Source organism: Dipodomys ordii, unplaced genomic scaffold (assembly GCF_000151885.1).
Source record: "Dipodomys ordii isolate 6190 unplaced genomic scaffold, Dord_2.0 Scaffold48, whole genome shotgun sequence".
Taxonomy (NCBI): domain Eukaryota; kingdom Metazoa; phylum Chordata; class Mammalia; order Rodentia; family Heteromyidae; genus Dipodomys; species Dipodomys ordii.
In genome coordinates this window covers 11,069,695-11,090,975 of record NW_012267264.1, presented here as the reverse complement: position 1 = coordinate 11,090,975, position 21,281 = coordinate 11,069,695, and the positions used below count along the sequence as shown (strand labels likewise).

At 33.5% G+C, this 21,281-nt stretch overlaps 1 protein-coding gene across 9 annotated transcripts in view; it reads left to right on the top strand.

Annotated features, from left to right (window-relative positions):
• Window positions 1–21,281, top strand: part of Foxp2 (forkhead box P2) — a 259,198-nt gene that overhangs the window by 63,045 nt on the left and 174,872 nt on the right. For 3 of the 9 annotated variants that reach the window (XM_013019930.1, XM_013019928.1, XM_013019927.1), the window contains exon 2: window positions 18,466–18,471. The exons of the other annotated variants lie outside the window; for them this stretch is intronic. In XM_013019930.1, coding sequence (XP_012875384.1) covers window positions 18,466–18,471 — 6 coding nt within the window. The remainder of the gene's footprint in view (window positions 1–18,465; window positions 18,472–21,281) is intronic. 9 annotated transcript variants of the gene reach the window in all.

Sequence of the window (21,281 nt, the reverse complement as noted above, 5' to 3'; positions counted from 1 at the left end):
CGCCTTCAGGCCAGCATGTGGGTCCTGAGGCTGAGATCTCCCTGAAGCCCCAAATCCCAGACCACTCCAACACTGGTTTCAGAGTAACTACAACAACTTCAGAGCAACTAGAGCAACTACCAAACCAAATATCTTAATGAAAATACTGCATCCAATAATCTTGACAAAGGATTTCCAAGCATTAGAATGACTGATGTATCATATTTTTTTGAAGTCACCAAATTGTCCTTTGTATCAGTACAACCATTCAGCAATTTGGGTCCATTCTCATTTTCTATATAGTGATTATGTGTATGAACTGAGTAGTTCAGCTATTTAGATCTTGGGAAAACATTCTGTATTTATTGGATAGTAAATATTACATTATTTCTTTGGGGAAAGTAGAGTCAACAAAAAAACATACTTTTTAGCTAATGAAACATCACAGAGTGGATTTCCAAACATATTTTGTGTTTATCAACTCTTATATTCTATTCAGCAGGACATTTCTTTACCTTAAAATATATCAATAAGAGTGATAACAAAGGGGCAAAAACAGTCATATCATGTTATAAAATAAGCATTAATTTATTTACCATTTGAGAAAAATCTTATATTACTTGCTGTAAATCTTTTTAATAAGTCTTTTATTGTGAAAATACTGTACAGAGGGGTTACAGTTACGTGAGCAAGGTAATGAGTAAATTTCTTATCAAGCATTGTTGCCTCCTCCTTTGTTTTTCCCCTACCATCCCTTCCCTCCCATCTCCCCCCCTCCCACCCCCCTCACATGCTGTAATTCTCTTATCAGTAGCTACTCTCTGGAAGGATAAAAGGAATCATATTAAGGTGTACCTATTCTCAGGAAAGGAAAATATCAAGTTCTACTTAGAAAATATAAATATGACAATATTTATAACTTATATAATGTAGGCTTTATTCCACTATGAAGGAGAGTATTAATTTTACATTCAAATTGATAGTCTCCACAGTTAAAGAAATTAAACATAATGTTAAAATCAAATCTAGCAGGAATTTTAGGGATTAAATAGACTAAAAATATAAAAGAACAGCCTGTTGTTATTTTCACCCAATCAATATAGAGTCATATTTTCATATGTAAGGGTAGCAAACAGGAAATAAGGTAAAATAGCTTGCTTTTAGAAAATTATCAACAAAATATAGTGATGAGAAATTCCTAGTTAATTTAGACATATAGAATTGAGTGTAGTGGCTCAATCCTGTAATTTTAACTATTCAGAAAACTGAGATCTGGAAAACAGCAGTTTGAAGCTAGCCTAGGAAGAAAAGTACATGAGAATCCATCTCCAAAATATCAGCTAAAAGCAGGGCTGGAGAATTAAGTGGTAAAATGCCAGTTGAGCAAGCAAACTGATTGTGTATGAGATGCCCAGTTCAAAGTCTGGTAATGCCAAAAAAAAATACAAAGAAGTATAAAATTAAATTCTAAAGCATAATATACAATTTATTATGTATCGAACTTCTTTCTACAGGATATTTCAGCAAATTTTTTAAAATGCTCATTTAAAGCTCTGAAGTTAAATCAAAAAAACTTACAGCATGCAGTTGCCTTACATATATCTCTTTTTTTCCTGTTATTTTATATTAAATTGCTTTAAAATTTCCAGGTATATTTGTAGTGTTACCAAACCTTCCTTCCTCTGTTCCTTCCTTCCTCTATTATTTCCTTCATTACTTTCTTTCTTCCTCCTTTCCTTCCTTGTCTTGTGACAGTGGTGGTACTTAAACTCAGGACCTCACATTCTTGCTTTTCCACTCACAGTTGGCACTCTACCTTTTGCACCATGCCTTTACTTCTATCCTTTAGCTAGTTCATTGAACATAAGAATCTCTTGAATTTTTGCCCAGCTCCTCAGATCTCAGCCTCTTGAGCAGCAAGGATTACAACCATGAGCCACTGGCATTCAGTGTTAAGTCTAAATTTATTGTAGGTTTTTAAATTTTTCAGACTCTTGTAATGTCTAATAATATCCTGCCCATCTCAGTGGACTCAGTATATTTCATTCAGTTAATTTATTACTTATGTTTATACTTGGTCATAAATATTACACAAAGTGATATAACAATATTAACTCCTAGAAGATGTAATGCTACTGACTGCTAGAAGATCAGAATCTAGTTGAATGTGGTGGCTCACACAAAGAACTTGTAATGCGCAGGTGCTGAGTATATAGCTAATAGGTAAATTTCCAAAGATCAGTTGTCAATGATGGAACCTTAGCATAGTAAAAGAATGATACAGGACTGCCTGGGCTGGAGGTGGGGGTGGGTATGGGGATACATATCAATGGAAGCATGCTTGCATTGTTTGCATGAGAAACCAGTGTTGATCCCTAGCACCACAAACAAACTTTTAACACAAAGAATGATGCTATTTGCACAGAAGCACAGTTTAGATTCTCTTATTTTGTGCTAAAAAAGTTTATATTTTTCCCTATTATGCTTAGATTTTATTCTAAGACTATATGAATCTATCTAAAACAATATTTAAGGATGAACAGCTTCAAAAATAAAGGTAGTTTTCAAATATTGTAGTTGAATGGTTAACCCGTATAATGTCATAGATATTAATATGTTGTGCTGAAGTGTTCACTCTTTAATTTGCATTTTTTTCTAAAAATAATAGAATAGTTATGTAGTGTTCAAATGGCATTTCTGCTCATTATCTTATATTTGCCTTAGAATGATCTTTTTAGATAAGATGAGGGCAATATTATCTTCAATTATAGATTTTAAAACAACAAAATAAAATAGTCCATCCTGTACAATTAAGTCTCACTGAGATTGGATGGCTACACATTTACTTGAAAATTGGTCTGCTTATTTTCTACCTTGTGCCTTATTTTCTAAAACATTTACAATTACTAACCAATGTATGCTGAATTGTGTTTTGTTTTATAGAACTATAAGCTTTTTTTTTTTCTATTTTGAAACAGCGTCCCATTACACAGCCCAGGCTGTCCTGTAAATCGCTATTCTCCTGCCTCAGCCTCCTGAATGCGGGGAATAAAAATGAACACCACCATTCCCTACTTTTTGTTTGTTTGTTGCAGTGTTGGGGAAAGAATCAGTACAGCACATTCTTTTTTTTGGGGGGAGGTCTGGTTGTGGGGCCTGAACTTTGGGCCTGGGCGCTGTCCCTCAGCTCTTCAGCTCAAGGATAGTGCTTTACCACTTGAGCCACAGCGCCAGTTCTGGCTTTTTTCTTTTTGCATATGTGGTGCTGAGGAATCGAACCCAGGGCCTCATGCATGCAAGGCAAGCACTCTATCGCTGCGCCACCTTCCTAGCCCAAGTAGAATTCTTTTTTCTTTCTTTTTTTTTTTTTGGTTGGTCATGGGGCCTGAACTCTGGGCCTGGTGCTGTCCCTCAGCTCTTGAGCTCAAGCACTCTACCACTGAGCCACCTTCCCAGCCTAGCACATTCTTGTCAAGCACTCTACCACTGAACTCCATGCTCAGCCCAGACATAAATCTTAACTGTTACATTATAGAAGCCATTTTTCAACTTATTACATAAGTTTTTTTTTCCCCCTTGAGTTCAATTTCTCTTGGCTTTGCTTTTAATAATGAGAGGAAGGTTGCAAATATAACTTGTATTTGTAAAATTTAAAATAGCCATCAGGAAGTATACATGTATCATTTATTATGTCTGGAACCTTTCCTAAGATGAACATTAAAATTACTTGGACTTACTTAATATAATTAGAAACACATTTCTCTACATCCATTGACTCCTTATACTATCCTGTGATACTGCAAAGGAATATGAGGTCTTTTCTGAAGGTAGTAGCCTAATAAGCAAAAATTATGTGGAGAAAAAATAATGACAATATAGTCATAACTACAAGGCTTCAGTGAAGTATGGGAGATGGCTAATTAGAGGGGACAAAGATGGTCAGATTAAGGGGCACCACTTGGAATAGCATTAATTATATACCAAATATTCAGTCTATTTGTATGAGGATAGGATTATATTAATTACTATGAATGAAGAGAAATCTTGATAAGTAGGTATCTAATTAATTCCAGAAAGAATATTTTTGTATCAAAGAAAATATTTTTCACTGCTTGGAAATTATAAGCTATCCAGCATCGTCTCATTTAACTTTGCAAATAACTCATCATCAAGGATGATATTTAGTTGGTTGAGTGGCTTTCTTTTCAGCGTCACTGACCTTGGTGGGGCATCTTACTTTCCGTGGGAGGATACTTTCTGTGTTAACTCAGGTTAAGTTTTTGAAGCTGTGCCTAACAGGTGACTGAGAAGAGTGGTCCTGAGAAGGGTGGGCTCTGATCCAATCAGCCAGGGACTCCTTAGAAATGCACGCTCAGGCCATTTAGAGTCCTAGATATGAGTCTTAGATCTATGACTCAAAAGCCTAAGGTGGAGCTCATAACTTACCAAGCAGGCAAGCCCGATGCATACTCTGGTGGAAGAACCATTGGGTAAGATCCAGTCTTTCTGACTCTTTACTTATGAAAAGCTTGTCTGAAACTGATTTGGAATAAGTACCAAGTGCTGGGACAGCCTCTTAATTGTACTGCCATAATATTGGCTTTGTATAAAACAGTTTAATGGTACTAGAATGTCTTAGGGCACATAATGTAGTTCTTACAAGTATTTAATTTGCAAGTTTTTTTTTTACAAAAGTAAAAGTAAATTGCTACTTTGTTTAAGAATGTTATAAAGGATATTGTTCAATACTTTCTCTAGTGTTTGATACCTGAGGGCCAACAGGAAAAATATATAACTCAGATTTCACTTCTAGGAATAGTTCTGTTTGTGGGTAACCTATTTCCTTTCATGTTACACAATGAACCTTGAAATTTGATTATAATGCTTTCTACATATGAGCTGTTAGAAACCATAGCATTAAATCTGTGTTTAATCTCTGGCAAATAGATCACATTTAGTGTTGTGTCTGTTCTGATTCTAATCCTCTGTTCAACCGGGATCTTTAAAACTAAACAATAAAACCAAAAACATTTAGTTTACCTTCCTTTTGTACAATGCAATGTCTGTGTTAAGTCTCCTTTGAAAGACAAATGAATGACTGCCAAGTTAACAAGTAACATTCAATCTTATTCGCAAAAAAATGTGACAGTAAAATATAGGCATTCAAAATGATTGATACAGCCTTTGATTAATAGCATAGAGGAAAAAAAAACAAAAAAATGCTTAGACATTTTCCAAGCAAAATAATAAACTGAAGTTTCAGATGGCTTAAGGATTTGCTCATGGTCAAATGATCAGAGAATCAAGCTCAGAATTGAGCTCACCTAACTTAGATGTCTAAATACTCTTTATTGTGCTATATGTCCTGAAGTCTTTGTAGCTCTTTAAATTCGTTTATTGTCTTTTCCTTTCTGTCTTAAAAAAAAAAAGATGTTTACTGTAATGGGATTTTAACTCAGGACCTGTGCTTGCCTAGACAGGTGCTCCATCACTTGAGCAAAGACTCTAGCTCTTTCACTTTTGGGGTTTATATTTTTAGAAAGTGACTTACATTTCCATCCTCCTCTCTCCCTTTCCTCCCCCACTGCCCAGGGTTGCTTGGATTGCCATCCTCCTAATCTTCGGAGAAACAGGCTTTTTGTTACCATACTCCACCTATTGACAGGTGGACTCCATTTTTGCCTTGGTATGTTTCAAACCAGGATCCTCCAGACTGATCCTTACTTCTTAGTAACAGAAGATACAGGTGTGCCTACCATACCAGGCTTTTGTATTTTCTTTAAGAACATTACAAATACACATGCTTGTATGTACTTCCCCATTCCTTTTGAGATGCTTTCTTTATATTTTAAGTATTTCCTGCATTAAACTCTGCAGAATAATAAAGTAACATTTAAGAAATATCATTATCAAAAGTAGCCAGTATTTGAATTCAAAGAATACAGAGATTTGAGAGATGAGGTAAAGAGCTAGAAATCTCAAAGACCACTTACCCATAGTAATGAAATACTCAAATGATACAACCAGAACTAGAATGCAAACCCTGTTACTCTCTCTGACAGAGGTCTTATTGCCACAGAAAAAAGACAAACTAAGTCATTTTGTCACATAAAAATTAATTGTCATGTGTAACAGTGCAATTACAGCAGAGATGCTGTAAGCAGGAATAAAGATATGGAATTGTTAAAAAGTCATTTAATTGTGCTTGTCTTTTTTTTAATGGCAGCCATATTCTTTCACCACATTTATCAATCTTTTTTTTATCCATTCAGTTCCATAAATGCATATCACAACTCACTACAGGAGGTAACTGAGTGAGCTGTACAGTGATAAATTTTTCTTGTTAGGAGAAATTACATTCACTAACTTGAGCTACTTCAGCATGAAATTGAAAAAGAATCATTTTGTCTTCATTTACATTCTTGATTCAATGGAGAAAAAAGAATGTGAATTAGCCCAACAGAACTACAGATGTTGCCCCGGATACTAAAGGTAAACTGAACTGGCATTGTCAGAAGTTCATGAGTGTATATGTACCCCTTCCCCCCTTGATTTATTATAATAGATTTTAAGCTAGCTTATCAAGGGTATTCATGCTGAGCCTTTATCTGTTTTCAGATAGGCATTTTGTCCTTCTGTTCCATCTTATTGTTTTTGATACATCTTTATCAATATTCTTCATTTTTCATCTCCCATCTAAGCCGTGCACATCACTTCTTAATCAAAATCAGTGGGACTGTGCTGCGGTTCACTAGCCTTAGGAGCTGCTATTTGCCTTGAATAAATTACATGAAAACATGTTGATTGATAGATGTTGCATGTCAAAAAAGAAGATAACTGTATCTTCTTCAGCTTACTCAAAGGTCATGCACACACTCTGATAGGAATGGCTACAGACAACTTTGAGAGAAAGTGTATCATGAGAAAAGTGTGTGATCTTGTCACTATGGAACCTGGACTTGAAAGGCATTTTTATTTTCAAATACAAATCATATATCCAGTTACATTTAAGTATCAAAATAAAAGTAGAAATGTTTTATCGCCACTTCTTTTCCTAGATTTTAGTAATGGGCCAACTCTTTTTTTCTTGTGTGGTTTAAGCAGAGAGATTTATAACCATTTTTTTAAACTGGCCTTGTTATTTAAAAATTTTTCAAAGGTATGGCAGGAATTGAGGAAAATATTTTAAAGGGCTTCAAAAGATGCATTTATCTAACAATCTTACAGAAATGACAGAAATCGACATGTAGATACATGTTTAATGTCAATAAATTTAGCAACAAGATTTTATAGCAGTTTCTTATTTTAACTTGGATTTCCCAAGTTTAATATAGAGTCCCCAAAGACTCTATGGGTTGAAGTTTATGCCTTGATAGGCATATACGTGTCTTTTAAACTGTATTCACCTAAATTATTACATTAAGAAGACAAAAATACTTTTAAAAAATTCAACAGATAAATATTGTGATTTTTTTCCCTGAGATATACTTAAAGCAATTTTTTGCATCTTAAAATATAGGTATAAACTTGAAGCATAATTGGGCTAATGTTAATAAGACTTGTAGTTTATCAAAAAAAGATTCTGTTCTTTCATTGATATTCCTCATCCTTGCTGTCATTAATCTAGCTTATCCTTGCAAAGTTTGGTTAGAAAAAGAAATCTGACATGGTTTTAGAAGGACAGTTTTTAAATGGGGTGGAATGTTTTTAGTCAGGAAAAGCCTAGCCATGTTCTTATCTATCCCAAATTACTTTGTTCTCCAACAGAGCTGCCAGACTGTCAAAACTGTCCAGCTTCAAGTATATAACAAAGATTCTGTTGTATTGTAAAGATATTCATAACAATTTTTATGGGAGGCTGGAAGTGTATAAGTTCACAGTTGTAGCGATAACATGGCACTCTTCACTGTTTGGCTTGTTTATATTGGCCCAGATCCCCAAAGTGGAGACTGACAGAGTCATGCAGAAATCTGGTATTTGAGCTGAAATTTACACACTTTAAGTGATGAACTAAACAGGCTGGTGTTTTCTTTTTCTTACTCAAAAAGTGCAAGGTTACACAATACAGACGGTTTTCATCTTTTCCCATAAATGCACAGATTCCTGGGATATAAATGACTGAATTCATCACCAATTCATCAGGGACGCTGAGCTATGCAGTTCTGTTTACAGTGGCAGAAAGTTAATATAAATTTTCATCAGAAGGGGAAGTTTACACATATGATTCTATTTGTCCTTCATTATTAGCACCTGAGTCTAGGCTAGAACGCATAATTGTCTACAGGCACAGGCCAAATAGATGCAAGGGAAAGGCAAATAAGCACACCAAAAATAATTTTATGGTTGTCTGTTACAATTCTCTCACTGGGATTCTTAATCTAGAAAATCAATAAACAACAGGAGTGAAACTCTTTTCCTCTGCTCAGGCATGGCACGGCCGAAAAAGTAGCACACAGAAAGACCATTGTGCTGTTTTTGTTTTACTTTATGCTTTCTGTGAAGTTCGTTGGATCAGTTTCTACTTAAGAAAAATATATCCCAAGTTAATTTTATACATTATTCAGTCAGTATTATTTTTTTTAGTTCATATGACAGCAAATTTGGCATACCAAAACAATACTTTCATTTAATTGCCTAAAATAATTAATTGTAGAAGCATCCATTTATCTCATTGATTTTCTCATTATATTATTTGAAAATGTAGGGGAGTTCAGACATTCAGAGTAGACTAGTGTTATCTAATGCTTAAAACATATTAAGGAAATAAAGCCAAAATCAACAATACTGATTTTAAGGTTATGAACACAATCCATTCCATAATATGTTGCAATAAAGATATGAAAAGTAACCTTCTTTGGAATATCATACCCTATCATAATCAATCATGCATTTATCATCTTTAAATTTAATGTTTAGTGCAAAAAATTAATGGAATCTAGTTTAAATTTCCTATTTTAGGTTAAAGTGAATTAATTTTTTTATATACTATTGAAAGTTGTTCATTCCATCATCTCTCAATCTGGACCTAGTTTTAAATGGTTACAACACTTTATTCTTCTTTTTTTCTGTTTTTTTTTCTGTTTTTCAGTAAATAACCCATGTTCTTTTTGATGTTGTTGTTATTTTTTTCTTAGCAGAATATTTCTACTCAGCTTAGGGCAAATGAACAGTTATTTTTTTTGTTTTGAAGGAATAAACAATAGTACCTATTAAATAAAGATGATATGTTTACTCCAAACTATGAATAAAGGCACGTGGAAACTCAATTTAAAGAATTTCAAATACCAAGCATAGTGGCTAGTTAATACATGAGAATAAAATATTAGGAAAGTGTTAATATAATACTTACAAATATGTGTTTTGGTAATTTTTCCACACAGGTTAGTTTAAAAGTAACAGAATGAATTTACAGTGATCTATGATATCAGTTAATTTTTCCACTTTTTTCAGTTTTCTTCTTAGAATACCCAAATCTACACTTCTACATTAACTGTTATATTATGTTAAGCAGTTATTCAAAATCTTTCATTACTTATTTCTCTCCATTAGTCCTAGTTACTCTTGGAAAGTTCCCATGTTTCTCTCATTTAAAACTCTCAACAGAAACTCAACTATGTTAATACTGCGTTGACCCATATTTATCTAGTTTTTTTTCCCTGTACTCACATTTGTAAAGTAAAAATCATACAATTTTATTGATGTACCACATCAAGACAATTTTTTCTTGTCCCTGAATGTTCATATCATAAATAGTTTCACTATATTTTATCCATTTTAAATCAAAATTCACTGAAGTTTTATTAAATGTTTGCAATACACTTTATAGCTTAATGGGTTACGAATTAAAAGCAACTCTATCAGTATTCACCCAAACAAAGGAGAATCGTACGGAGAAGATTGTGTCAATATGGTAAACATCTGGATGAAAACTAAACAAATTATGCAAATAGACAGATGTTTTCCATATATATGATATCTGGATAAATTTTTCAGCTTTCATCCAGATGTTTGGAATCATGTGGACATAATCATGACCTCTTCATGACCCTTTTTCCCCCCACTATCAGGTAGACAGAGATTAAATGACTTCTTTGACAGCATTTGATATTAGTTTAAAAAAAAAAGTTCAAGACCTTACTTAGTCTTGACTTCAGTTTTCAGTAGAACAACAATGACTTGAAATACTACTTCTCTAGAGAAGGCAACTGATTTAGCTATTTTTACGTAGAAATTAATGATTTATTTTAATTGTTAGTTGATTATTCAAATCTTGCAGAAAGATTTGGATGTGCAGTGTATCTCAAATAATTCTGACTATTCACTTTTCTATCCTCCCATGCTGCCTGCTTTTTGTTTTGAAAAAATAAAATCTCACTAATTCATATAATAAATCTCAGATTAATTAAACAAGCTACTCATTAAATCAAGTTGGTGGGGGGAAGAATTTAAGGAATCACATTGTTTTCAAACACTTGAATTCATGTAAGAGTGCTCATTCTCATAAATAATGTGCTAATTACAAATTATACTTTTCTGTTAATTAAGGCAGGTCAGCGGGACTTCTACTTGGCAACACTTAGCTTAAGTGTTCAAGTTGCTATATGTACTTGAAATTAATGAAACTGAATTACCTTTAAAATGTCAGGCTTTTCATTATTTTCTGTGATTCGTACACTCATTCCTCTCAATCATTTTAATATAAAGAGCTTTGATGTGTACACATTTATTAAATTTTATAAATTGTTTTAGCAGTATTTGGAGGGACAATCATGGATAAAGTTAGGATAATCATTTTTCTGAAAAGAAATCACCACAAAAGGTTACATTTTGTCTAATTGATTTCAAAATCAAGACCAGAAAACAGTTAACCAACCTCTGACAACTTATTTTGTGGGGGTCTCTATTTCTTCCAATTTTGTGATGACATGGATGGTCAATTTATATTACCATATGTGCTCTTGCAGTATGTGGCTCTCTGTGTTTATAAAGGTTTTGTTGTCTCATTTTATATGGATAAAAATGCTATGGGAAAAAGTTATATTTGTTATGGATAATAGATTGGAACTTGTAGAATAATGGTAGACTTGCCATATATTCCCATGCTTGCCTTCAATTTTAATAATTCCATTATACTTGCCTTTTCCTGAGCACACTGTTCCTTAAAGATGTGTTCTTGATACTATTTGCTATTCATAATTTGTGAAAACATTTCAAAATCAGCAAGCTTATCCTCCTTACCACTTCCATTCCCAACGTAGGAAAACAACAACAAAAAATAATCCGATGAGTATCTACAAGAATAGATACATCTGGGTTGGTTCCATATCTTAGCTATGGTAAATAATGCTGCCATGGACATAGTTGTATTAGTACCTTTAGTGGGATCATTTGGATAAATGCTCAGGAATGGAATTGCTGGCTCATAGGGGAGCTTTATGTTTAGTATTTTGAGGAACCTCAATTCTGCTTTCCAGAGTGGTTGAACCAATTTCCATTTCCACCAATAGTGTAGTAGCATTTCCTTTTAGTCACATCCCCACCAGCATCTGTTATTGTTTGTTTTCTTGATAATGGCTATTCTAACTGGGATGAGGTAGAATCACAATATTATTTTGATTTGTATTTCTTTTATGGCCAGAGATGTTGAGCATTTCTCCATGTGTCTATTGGCTCTTCTTATAAAAATGGTGAGACAAAAGACAAAGGGTGACTCAAGCAACAATGATACTCACAAAACAATATGTTGAAAACAAACTTTAAAACTTGGAGTGGGGGGGAACAGAGTTAGGGATGGGGCAGAGAGAAAATGGGAGAAAATGAGGGAGGGGGTAACAATGTTGACAAGATATGAAGATATGTATTCATTACCTGACTTGTGTAACTTTAATCCCTCTGCACATCACAATAAAAGAAAATATTTTTTAAAAAGAGACTAGGTAACAATAGATGTTCAATAAATATTTTGCTTAGTGAATGGCAAATAATTGTGAAGAAAGAAAATTGTTTTTTTCCTATTCATCAGAAGAATTTGTGAACAATGAATCTGGGCAGTTTATCAGATAATTAAACCTGATGTCCTTACAATTTTTGATGAACTTTCCTAAGTTTATACTATCCCGTCTTGTTCTTTCTGTTGTGTTTTTCTTTCTACTTTGTTTTCATATGAATACAAATTTTGTAACCCCAATATGAGTTCATTTTTTAAAGAAAATTGAATTCCAAAAGAAAAAGAGTAATATTAACAAGGTGACATATTTAAACAGCAGAAAAGAGAAAGTTGAATATTAGTAATATCAGAATGTTGATACACAGAAATTTAACCATTAATTAGCAAATCCTAAATCACCAATTCTTTGTCACCTCTTTGAGGTCTCATAGGAGGTTTGCTTTTATTTTAATATATTGTTAATTATCAATATATACATTTCTTTTCTTTTTTTTTTGTCGGTTGTAGGGCTTAAACTCAGTGCTTGAGCACTGTTCCTGAAATCCTTTACTCAGACTAACTTTCTACCATTTTGAGGCTCAGCACCGTTTCTAGTTTTCTGGTAGTTAATTGGAGATAAGAATCTCTAGGACTTTCCTGTCTGGACTGGCTTTCATCTCTGCCTTCTTAGTAGCTAGGATTATAGGTGTGAGCTGGTGCTCAGCTTGTTTTCTTCTTTCGAATGGCATCTTTTTAAAAAATTTATCTTTAAATAATTGTACAAAGGAGTTGCCATTTAACAAAGAAATTTAAGAATACAGTGTATCTTGGTAAGTGTCACCCTTTTTAACACTCTCACCTCTTTTTGACCCACACTACCCATGCTTTTCTAAATTCTGTAGCATATACAATTAATTCTTGACTGCATTCTATCTTCCTTCCTACTTCATTTGCCTACCCTACTCCCTTTAGCCCCTCCTCCCCTCTTGCATGTACCCATTGCCTTATGCTTGTTTTTTGCTGGGCTTTGACTTTGACTTTCTAAGGAATTGTACTATTTGAGCTCTCTCTATATAGAGAGTTTACCATACTTCAACTTCTTCATTTGTAATCACTTGCATATCACAAACATGTTTTTTTTTACTTTTCATTTGTTCATAGATAGAGATTTCTTAAGCATGGTTACATGTTTCCACAAGTATTTTATGTTTATTCCAACTCAATTTAAATGTTTATTAAACTGTTTGAAATATTGTTTAAATTCCAAGTTGTTAGGCCCAGGACCAGCCTGAATAGATTGACAAACAAATGCTTAATAATTAGCACTCATTAGAAATTGTTCAGGAACGATAGCTTAATGAATGAGACATTTGAAGAGATATATTCAACAAACTGTCTTCACTGTATATGCTTGTTTTGAGAGTATATATCTGCATAGAGTATCCTGTTTTTTCAAATAATTATTCTTTAAAAATGGAAAGAACTATAATTCAATAATGATGATGTGGCATGTTTTATAAAGCTCTGCCTCACTAACAATCTCCAATAATTACCTCTGGAAATAAATACCGCTAGCATGTAAAACCCTAAACAATATTATCAACAGGTTCCTTGAAAGTAACAGATACTTGTGCGATGGGATTATTATTTGGTTCTCCAAAGAAAAAATAAAACTTTTTCATCAGTTTCTAGTTAAATGGAATAATGAAAAATCTGTTAATACTTCTGACTCTTCTCTAGCCTGGAATCTAAAATTACCTATTAATTTTAAAACTATCTTGGCCTCTAGACATAGAGTTATTCTAAGTAGTATTTTAATGATGTCTACTGATTTATTCATAATTGTGATGTGTTTTCCAGGATGCAATCTTACCATTGTTTACATAAGAATGATAATTATTTGACCAAAAGTTGAAATCAAACCAAATCTCAGGACTGTAAATATATTCCTCATCACAAGGATAATGAGATGTTAAAAACTGAGACACAAACAAATTAGGAAAGTAATTTTACCCTATAAAACTGAGAAGCACAGAAGTTATTGTTTATTGGTTTTTACTAACATGCTAAAAGATGTCACAATCAAAGTTTTGATAAGTCCTTGAAGACAAAAGTAGTGAGGACCATGTCATAATGTATAGAAGAGGAAGGGAGGAGCAATGGGCAAAAGAATGGCTTCATCAAAAGAGCAGAGCCACTGTCTCATTCACTAGAATTATGTCCCATATGCACCCTTAGTTAGGGGAAATAGATATTAGTTTTTTATGAAACATACACAGTTATGTTTCTGTTAATTAAACTAGAAGAACGAGGATATCTACAAATAGATAGATAGATAGATAGATAGATAGATAGATAGATTCATTCTCCATTCACAATTAGAATCATCTGCCACACAGATAGATTAACTTTATTGAACCCAAATACTAAGGGTAACAGCATTTGTCTAGCAAAACATTAAATGCTAGTGATGTGCAGGAACAATCTTAAGCGTTAGAAATACAAAAATGAGTAAATAGGACATATTCCTCACTCTTGAGAGCACACACTTTTTAAGCGGGGCATATTTTGTTAAATAATTGAAGTACTACTTAAAATTTGATAGATAATGGGTGGTATAACAAGGGTGAAATTCTTTCTGGGAAACCTCATAAAACTTCAGCACAAGCAAAATTCAAGCCAAGTCCTGAAAAAGAAAAGGGGTGGGGGGAGGTTTAACACATATAGAAGAAGAGGAAGAGTATGAAGAGGCAAAGCTTTTCTTAGCAGGAGAATGACCCGATCTAAAGGTTTAGAATCATTTGTTCAGGAAATATTTGGTATTTACTAAATATGGGATATAATGAGGCAAGAGCTAGTGATATTGGATGAGTAAAACTGGCATAAGCCTTGCCTTCAGAGGGCTTATGGTTTAGTTCTACAAGATCATGTGGCCTTAGTTCTTTGGCAGAATGGGGGCCTGGGACATTTGTATAGAAGGGAAGCCCTACTTAACTCAAAATAACTTTTTAGGAACAAAGGAAGGACCAGAGAACAAAAAAGGGTAGAGCTATGAGAATCTCGCCTGTGAATGATTATTCTTGTTTTAGGGAGCCAGTGAAAAAAATTTAGTGAAGAATAGCGTAATCAAGTTTGAATTTTTATAAGGTTAGACTAAGAGTAGTAATGAGGACTGATTGAAATGAAGTCTTAAGAATACAACAGGATACTCAGATGATAGTTTAGTATGCCATTGAGAGATCAAACCTTAGACTGAAGCAGTAGTTGTGGTTAAGGATCACGGACAGGAAATTACTTAGGGAGCAGAATTGGCAAGACATGTGGAAGGACTGGATGGTGACTAAATCAAGCAGATATTTGGCAGGGAAAGAAATTTCATTCATCTTAACCAAAATTGTGTGAGAATAAGATTTGAAGATAAGGACAGGGTCGGTTTTAGACTTACACTTGTAAGATATTCAAGTGAAAACATTTTTTAAGACTTGAAATTCAGAACTGAATCTCTGAATGTCTGATCTCTAGTGTTAGGAAAGGTTGCTTTTAGAGATAGAAGTAGGAGACTTTAGATCATGCAATAAGGAAACCATATATATATATATATATGTACGATATATACATACATTATATATACTATACATATATATAGATGAACATATGATATATAAAATGGGTTTATATATTACACATGAATATATATAAATGGGTATAAATATGTATATTTGTATATGTATATATACATATTTGCCCATTTGGATTGACAAATGTTTACTCAAAGAACACTATATATAAGGTGCTACACTGAACAATGGACTTGTGTGTGTATGTATGCTATACATTTGTATATCTTCCTTCATAGCTTTTACATTTTAGTTAGAGAAATCAACATTAGCCAAGTGACATTATACCACACTAAATAATTTCATAAGGTAAAATTGGAACCTAATGAGATAAGAGTTGCAAAAGCGTGCTATTTTTATGTAGGCTTGGGAAAAAGACCTCTGTGCTAAGGCAGATAAGAGCAGAGCTTGTGAAGGGGTGAAGAAGCAAACACTGAGTACCTGACAGAGGGAATGCTATAATATGGGAACATGATTTCTCTGTTTTAGGTTTGGCAAGGAGACAACTGAACTGCAGCAGAATGAGCAAAGGGCATGGTGAAACATGAAATTCAGTTTTAGAAGGAACAATTGGTTAGTTTTTGTAAAGAATATTCTAAGAAAGATAAGTTGTCCTTCATAGTCTTTTAGAAGGAAATTTGCAAAACAGGTTTGTTTTGGATGCTATGTGCAAAGTATCTGTAGAGAATAAAAGGAGAAAATGAAGAAATTGGACAGAAAGGCATTGTAAGAGCTCATGAAGTAAATAATAGGAGCTTAGAATAGGCTTGTTGCAGTGGGAGTGATAGCAGCCTTCCCAAATTCTGGATGCATTTGAAGAGTTTTGGTGATGGGTTGATGTACTTGCGAGAAAGATAAAGCAAAACAAATGGTGATTACAACATTTGGGTCCAAACTGATTAAGTAAGGAAGAGTAGAAAGTTTTAATTTGTTTGTTTGGAGGGAGGGCTAGATAATGTTCAGTTCAGTTGACAGATTTTTAATTTTTGTATTCTCATTTATGAGACCAATTTCATGATCAAGACAAATAGTCACACAAGGTGAGTTTGTGAGAGACAGATCTAGACTTATGCATTTGAACTGTCACCACAAATATAGTACTTAAAATTCCAAGTCTGAGTGTGTCCAGTAAGTTAGAAAACAGAGATGAGAGGAAGGGAAGAAACAAGAAAAGAAAAGTAGATGCCATAAATAGTTTGAGACTGGGGAGGAATATATCATGCAAAGAAAACTGATAGTGCTTTGGACACTTTACAGAGCAGAGAGAAAAAGAAAAAGTGGATGAGAACTGGGAAAATACAGACCTTTGTTTAGTGAACAGAAAGAAGTAGGGAAACTCACAAGTCATTTATGTTTAGAGCATTGTCATGGCTTCAAAACATACAAGATTCATGTCTTCCTTAAACTTTTCCATTTAAATGGATATACAGATGAGAACTACTAAAATGACATTAACTGAAGTTTTTCTGGTCAATATAACTCAGCTGTCTGATTGCCGATTCATACCTCATTGATCTGTTGGTCTTTTTTAATAGTTAAATTCCTAAAGGTCAGTTTCTAACCATCCACTTAATCTCTATATTGCTATACCAATTATTCATTCCTTAAGGCTTGGTTAAAGGAAAGCAGAGGAAATGACCTGGAAGATGAAAGTAAATGAAAATAGGATGACAGTAAGATAGGATGAGAAATAAAATTTATATTAAACTTTTGCCTCTGTGAGTTTTATTTTGCATATTCATAAATTAGAAGGTTGATTTTATAATTTTAAACTTTTTCTGAAGTTCAGACTTTCTATAGACAAGTATATAATCTTTTGAACCCAATAGATGTAAAGACAGAATAAAGGGCACTTTAAAAAATACATACTGACATTTCCTCCATGTCTCTTGATACAAACTGGTTGTGTGCAGGTTTAGTGAAAAGAGATAAGAATCAAAGAACAAATCCTGCAACAGAGAGCTTTTGCATCAGTAAGTTAAGTGGGGAGGGAAGAGGAATGAATTCAGAAGAGAACTGAAGGCTAGCCAAATCTTTAGAGGAGAATTTATCAGAAGACTTGCCTTAGGACATGCATTGGAATGCAGTACGCGAAAAGTAAATTTCAGGGATTGATGGATAGACACACTACACAATAAAAATGTGTTCTTGCTAACAGTACATTAAATTCATAATTCATTAGTAACTTTAAAGTAAAATATCCCTCTGTGGTGTTTCTAACAAACTTTTGATTATATTCTTTTCTCTTGAACTTCAGCATGCCCCTCTCTCTTTCTAAAATATTTTTTATTATCTTTAAGTAGTTTTTACACAGGAGTTGCCATTCAACAAAGCACTTTATGGGTACAACATGTCTTGATCAATGTCACCTCTTTCAACTTTCACCCAACTCTTCCAACTCACCTTTTCCTTTGAATTTCTTAATTTTGTCAGATATACATTGAATTCTTAATTGTATTCCCCACTTCTATTCAGTCATCTGCTGATTTCTGAGGTTGTGTTTAATTGTACACGTTATTGTGCCTTATTATTTATTTTTAATGTCTCAATATTCTATAATTAGTTTTTATTAATATGTCATAAAATATTTGTTTTGCTCCATAAAAAAACCTTTATTAACCAGAAAAACTTAAATTCTAAACTGGTAGAAAAAATACAATCTAAATGTTCAATATTATATTGATATTCAATATTGACAAACAATACTGCATATACTATATATTATTTGTTAACTGGAAAATTTTATAATATTATACATGAATGACTTTATTTTGTTCAATGTTTTATTACATTTTATTTCCTCTCTCTTTTTCCTTTTTTTTGTAGTATCAGTGTTGTGGCTTGAACCCAGAGCCTCTTACTCTCGCTTGGCTCTTTCACTCAAAAAAAGTGGTTTACTACTTAAACCACACTTTCACTTCCAGCTTTTGAAATCAATTGGAGCAAGAAGTGTCTTGAGCTTTCCAGCTCAGGCTGGCTTCCAACTTTAATCTGCAGATCTCAGTCTTCTAAGTACCTAGAATTACAAATCACCAGTACATGACTTTTCTTCCCTTTTTCTTTTTCCTTTTTTCCTTCTTTATCTATAAAAATATAATTGCCTGTTGGCTTTATTCTTGATCAGTTCATGGTTTTTCTGCTTATGGATTTTTCCTATTTATGATATTGCAGGATTTTATCAAAGTGAAGAGAAATATACATTTTGATATAAGACAAATGTGTTTATGTTTTTATTAGCCCAGACTCAATAATAAAACTGACCCCAATTAATTAATAGACTTTGGCCACACCCATTTGCAAACAGGTTACTTCGGAATAGGAATCTGTCTTCCCATAGAAAGAACAGTCTATATGATGCCTTCCCCAACTCTCAAAAGCTACTTTATAACCATAATGTAATTTACATCATCTTAAGAATCTCTGGATCTGTTTTATGGAAGGTTAGGTTTCCCAGGTCACCTATTCTGGAAAAGGTTAGTAAGATGGAAGTTCTTCATGTAATAATTCTCACAGAAGCACAGAGATAGAATGAAAAGAGAAGGCAGACCATCATCTTGCCAAGTAGTTTCCAGCAGGACTCCCTACAAGGGGTAGAATGAATGCCTTTTGGAAACTAACTAGAGAACAGGATAATCTAAACTGTTTAAAAGTCATGATTTTATTTTCCCATCTGCACAGTTAAATCTAGTGACATGATACATAAAATATTTTTTTCCCTTTTTGGTTAGTTGTGGAGCTTGAACTCAAGGCCTGGGCTCTGTCCCTAAGCATTTTTTGCTCATGGCTAGCACCCTACCACTTTGAGTCATAGCACCACTTCTGGATTTCTGGAGATTAATTGGAGATAAGAATCTCACAATCTTTCCTGCCCGGGCTGGCTTTCTTCAGTCATTTCCCAAGCTCTTAGCCTCCTGAGTAGCTAGGATTCAGTCATTTGCTAGCTTTACCCATACATTAGACAAAGCTTTGTGATTTTAATGAATACTAGCAAAAATAAGTTATTACTACAGTAAATCACTTGTTTTGTGCCCTTCCTGAGTCTTGAACCATGGGCCTGGACACTATTCCTGGTCTTTTGTGCTCAAGGATAGTGCTCTGCCACTTGAACCACAGCACCATTTCAGGCTTTTATGGTATTTAATTGGAGATAAGAGTCTCACAGGCTTTATTTCCTCGGCTGGCTTTGAACCTTGATCCTCAGATCTCAACCTCTTGAGTAGTGAGGATTACAGGTGTGAGCCCCTGATGCTCAGCTTACTAGCCCAATTTTTACAGATTTAAGAAATAATTGCCTAGTAGAACAATAACTGTCAGATATGTTCAGCAATCAGACCCACTTTGGGAGCTTTCAAAAATTAAACATTCTTAGACATTATCTGAAGCCTAACTGGATCAGAGTTTCTACAGGTGGAACTTAAGAATCTTTGTTTAGAAACAGCTTACAGATGACCATCTAGGTGATGGGTGTGCTTAGTCAATTAACAGAAGAATATAACATGATTTGTAGTTTTCATAGCAAAACTTTTCATAGATGAGCACTTGATTATAAGGATATCAGAATTTATTCCACCATTGAGACTATACCTCTCCCAATCCCTTCTCTCTCTTCTCCATAGTCTGGTAACCTCTTTACACTGGCTATATCTGTCTTTCTAAATCTGACTTGCTTCACTCTATAGCTTCTGGTTCTTTTTATGTTACCAATGACAAAACTTCCTACTTTTATGATTGAGTAGTATTGCATAATGTATCACCAGCTGATAAGATTGACTGTATGTACTAGCTATTGTGAATAGTGCTGCAGTAGTCATAAAAGCACAGCTGTCTCTTCAGCATGTTGATTTAAAAAAAAATTTTCTTCAGGTATATATATATATATATATATGAGTGGAATTGTTAGGTGATATGGTTATTTTACTTTTAACCTTTTAGGATCCTCAGTATCATTTTTCATATTGAATGTATTGATACATTCCCATCAGCAGGGAATGAATGCTTCTTAGGATTTTTAACATTTTGTTATGTTTTTGTTTGTTTTAGCTTTTGTTACTAGCTACCTTAATTAGGGAGAGGTGTATCTCAGTTGGATTTTTTATCTATACTTCCACAGTTGTTATTGACATTGAATATTTTCCCATATATCTATGGGCCATTTGTATGCATTATGTATCTCAAAATAGTTAGAAGAAGAAGTTTTGAATGCATTTGTAATGAAGACAAGATAAAAGTTTCAGGTGAAGGACATGCCAGGTACCCTCACTTGTGTATTTTCCAGTGTGTGCATGAATCAAAGCATCACATTATACCTCATAAAAATGTGCAAATTTTATGCGTAAATCAAAAAAGAATAACTAAATGTGCAATGAACTTTTTTAAAAAGACATAACATTGGTAGGGTTTTCAGTATCTTCATTTTTCCTTAGTGTTCTATTTAACCACATCATTCTTCTTAAAGGTAAAATACAAAAGCAAGGTCCTAATGTAAGAATTTGCTATGATAGAAATTTCTTTTTTAAATGTCCACTGAGAATATTCTTATATATCTCAAACAAAGAACTAATTGAGAATGGGACTATTGCATAGTTTAGTGCAAAATAGAGGTTTGTGTTGCTAGGATTTATTTCTAAAGTGAAAATATTCATGGCATTGTATATAGTACTGGCTGAAAATTTAAATGCTTTTGATTGACAAACTTGTATCTATTTATTGTGTATACAGTTATGTGATCCTATATGTATATATTGCAAAATGGTTTACTC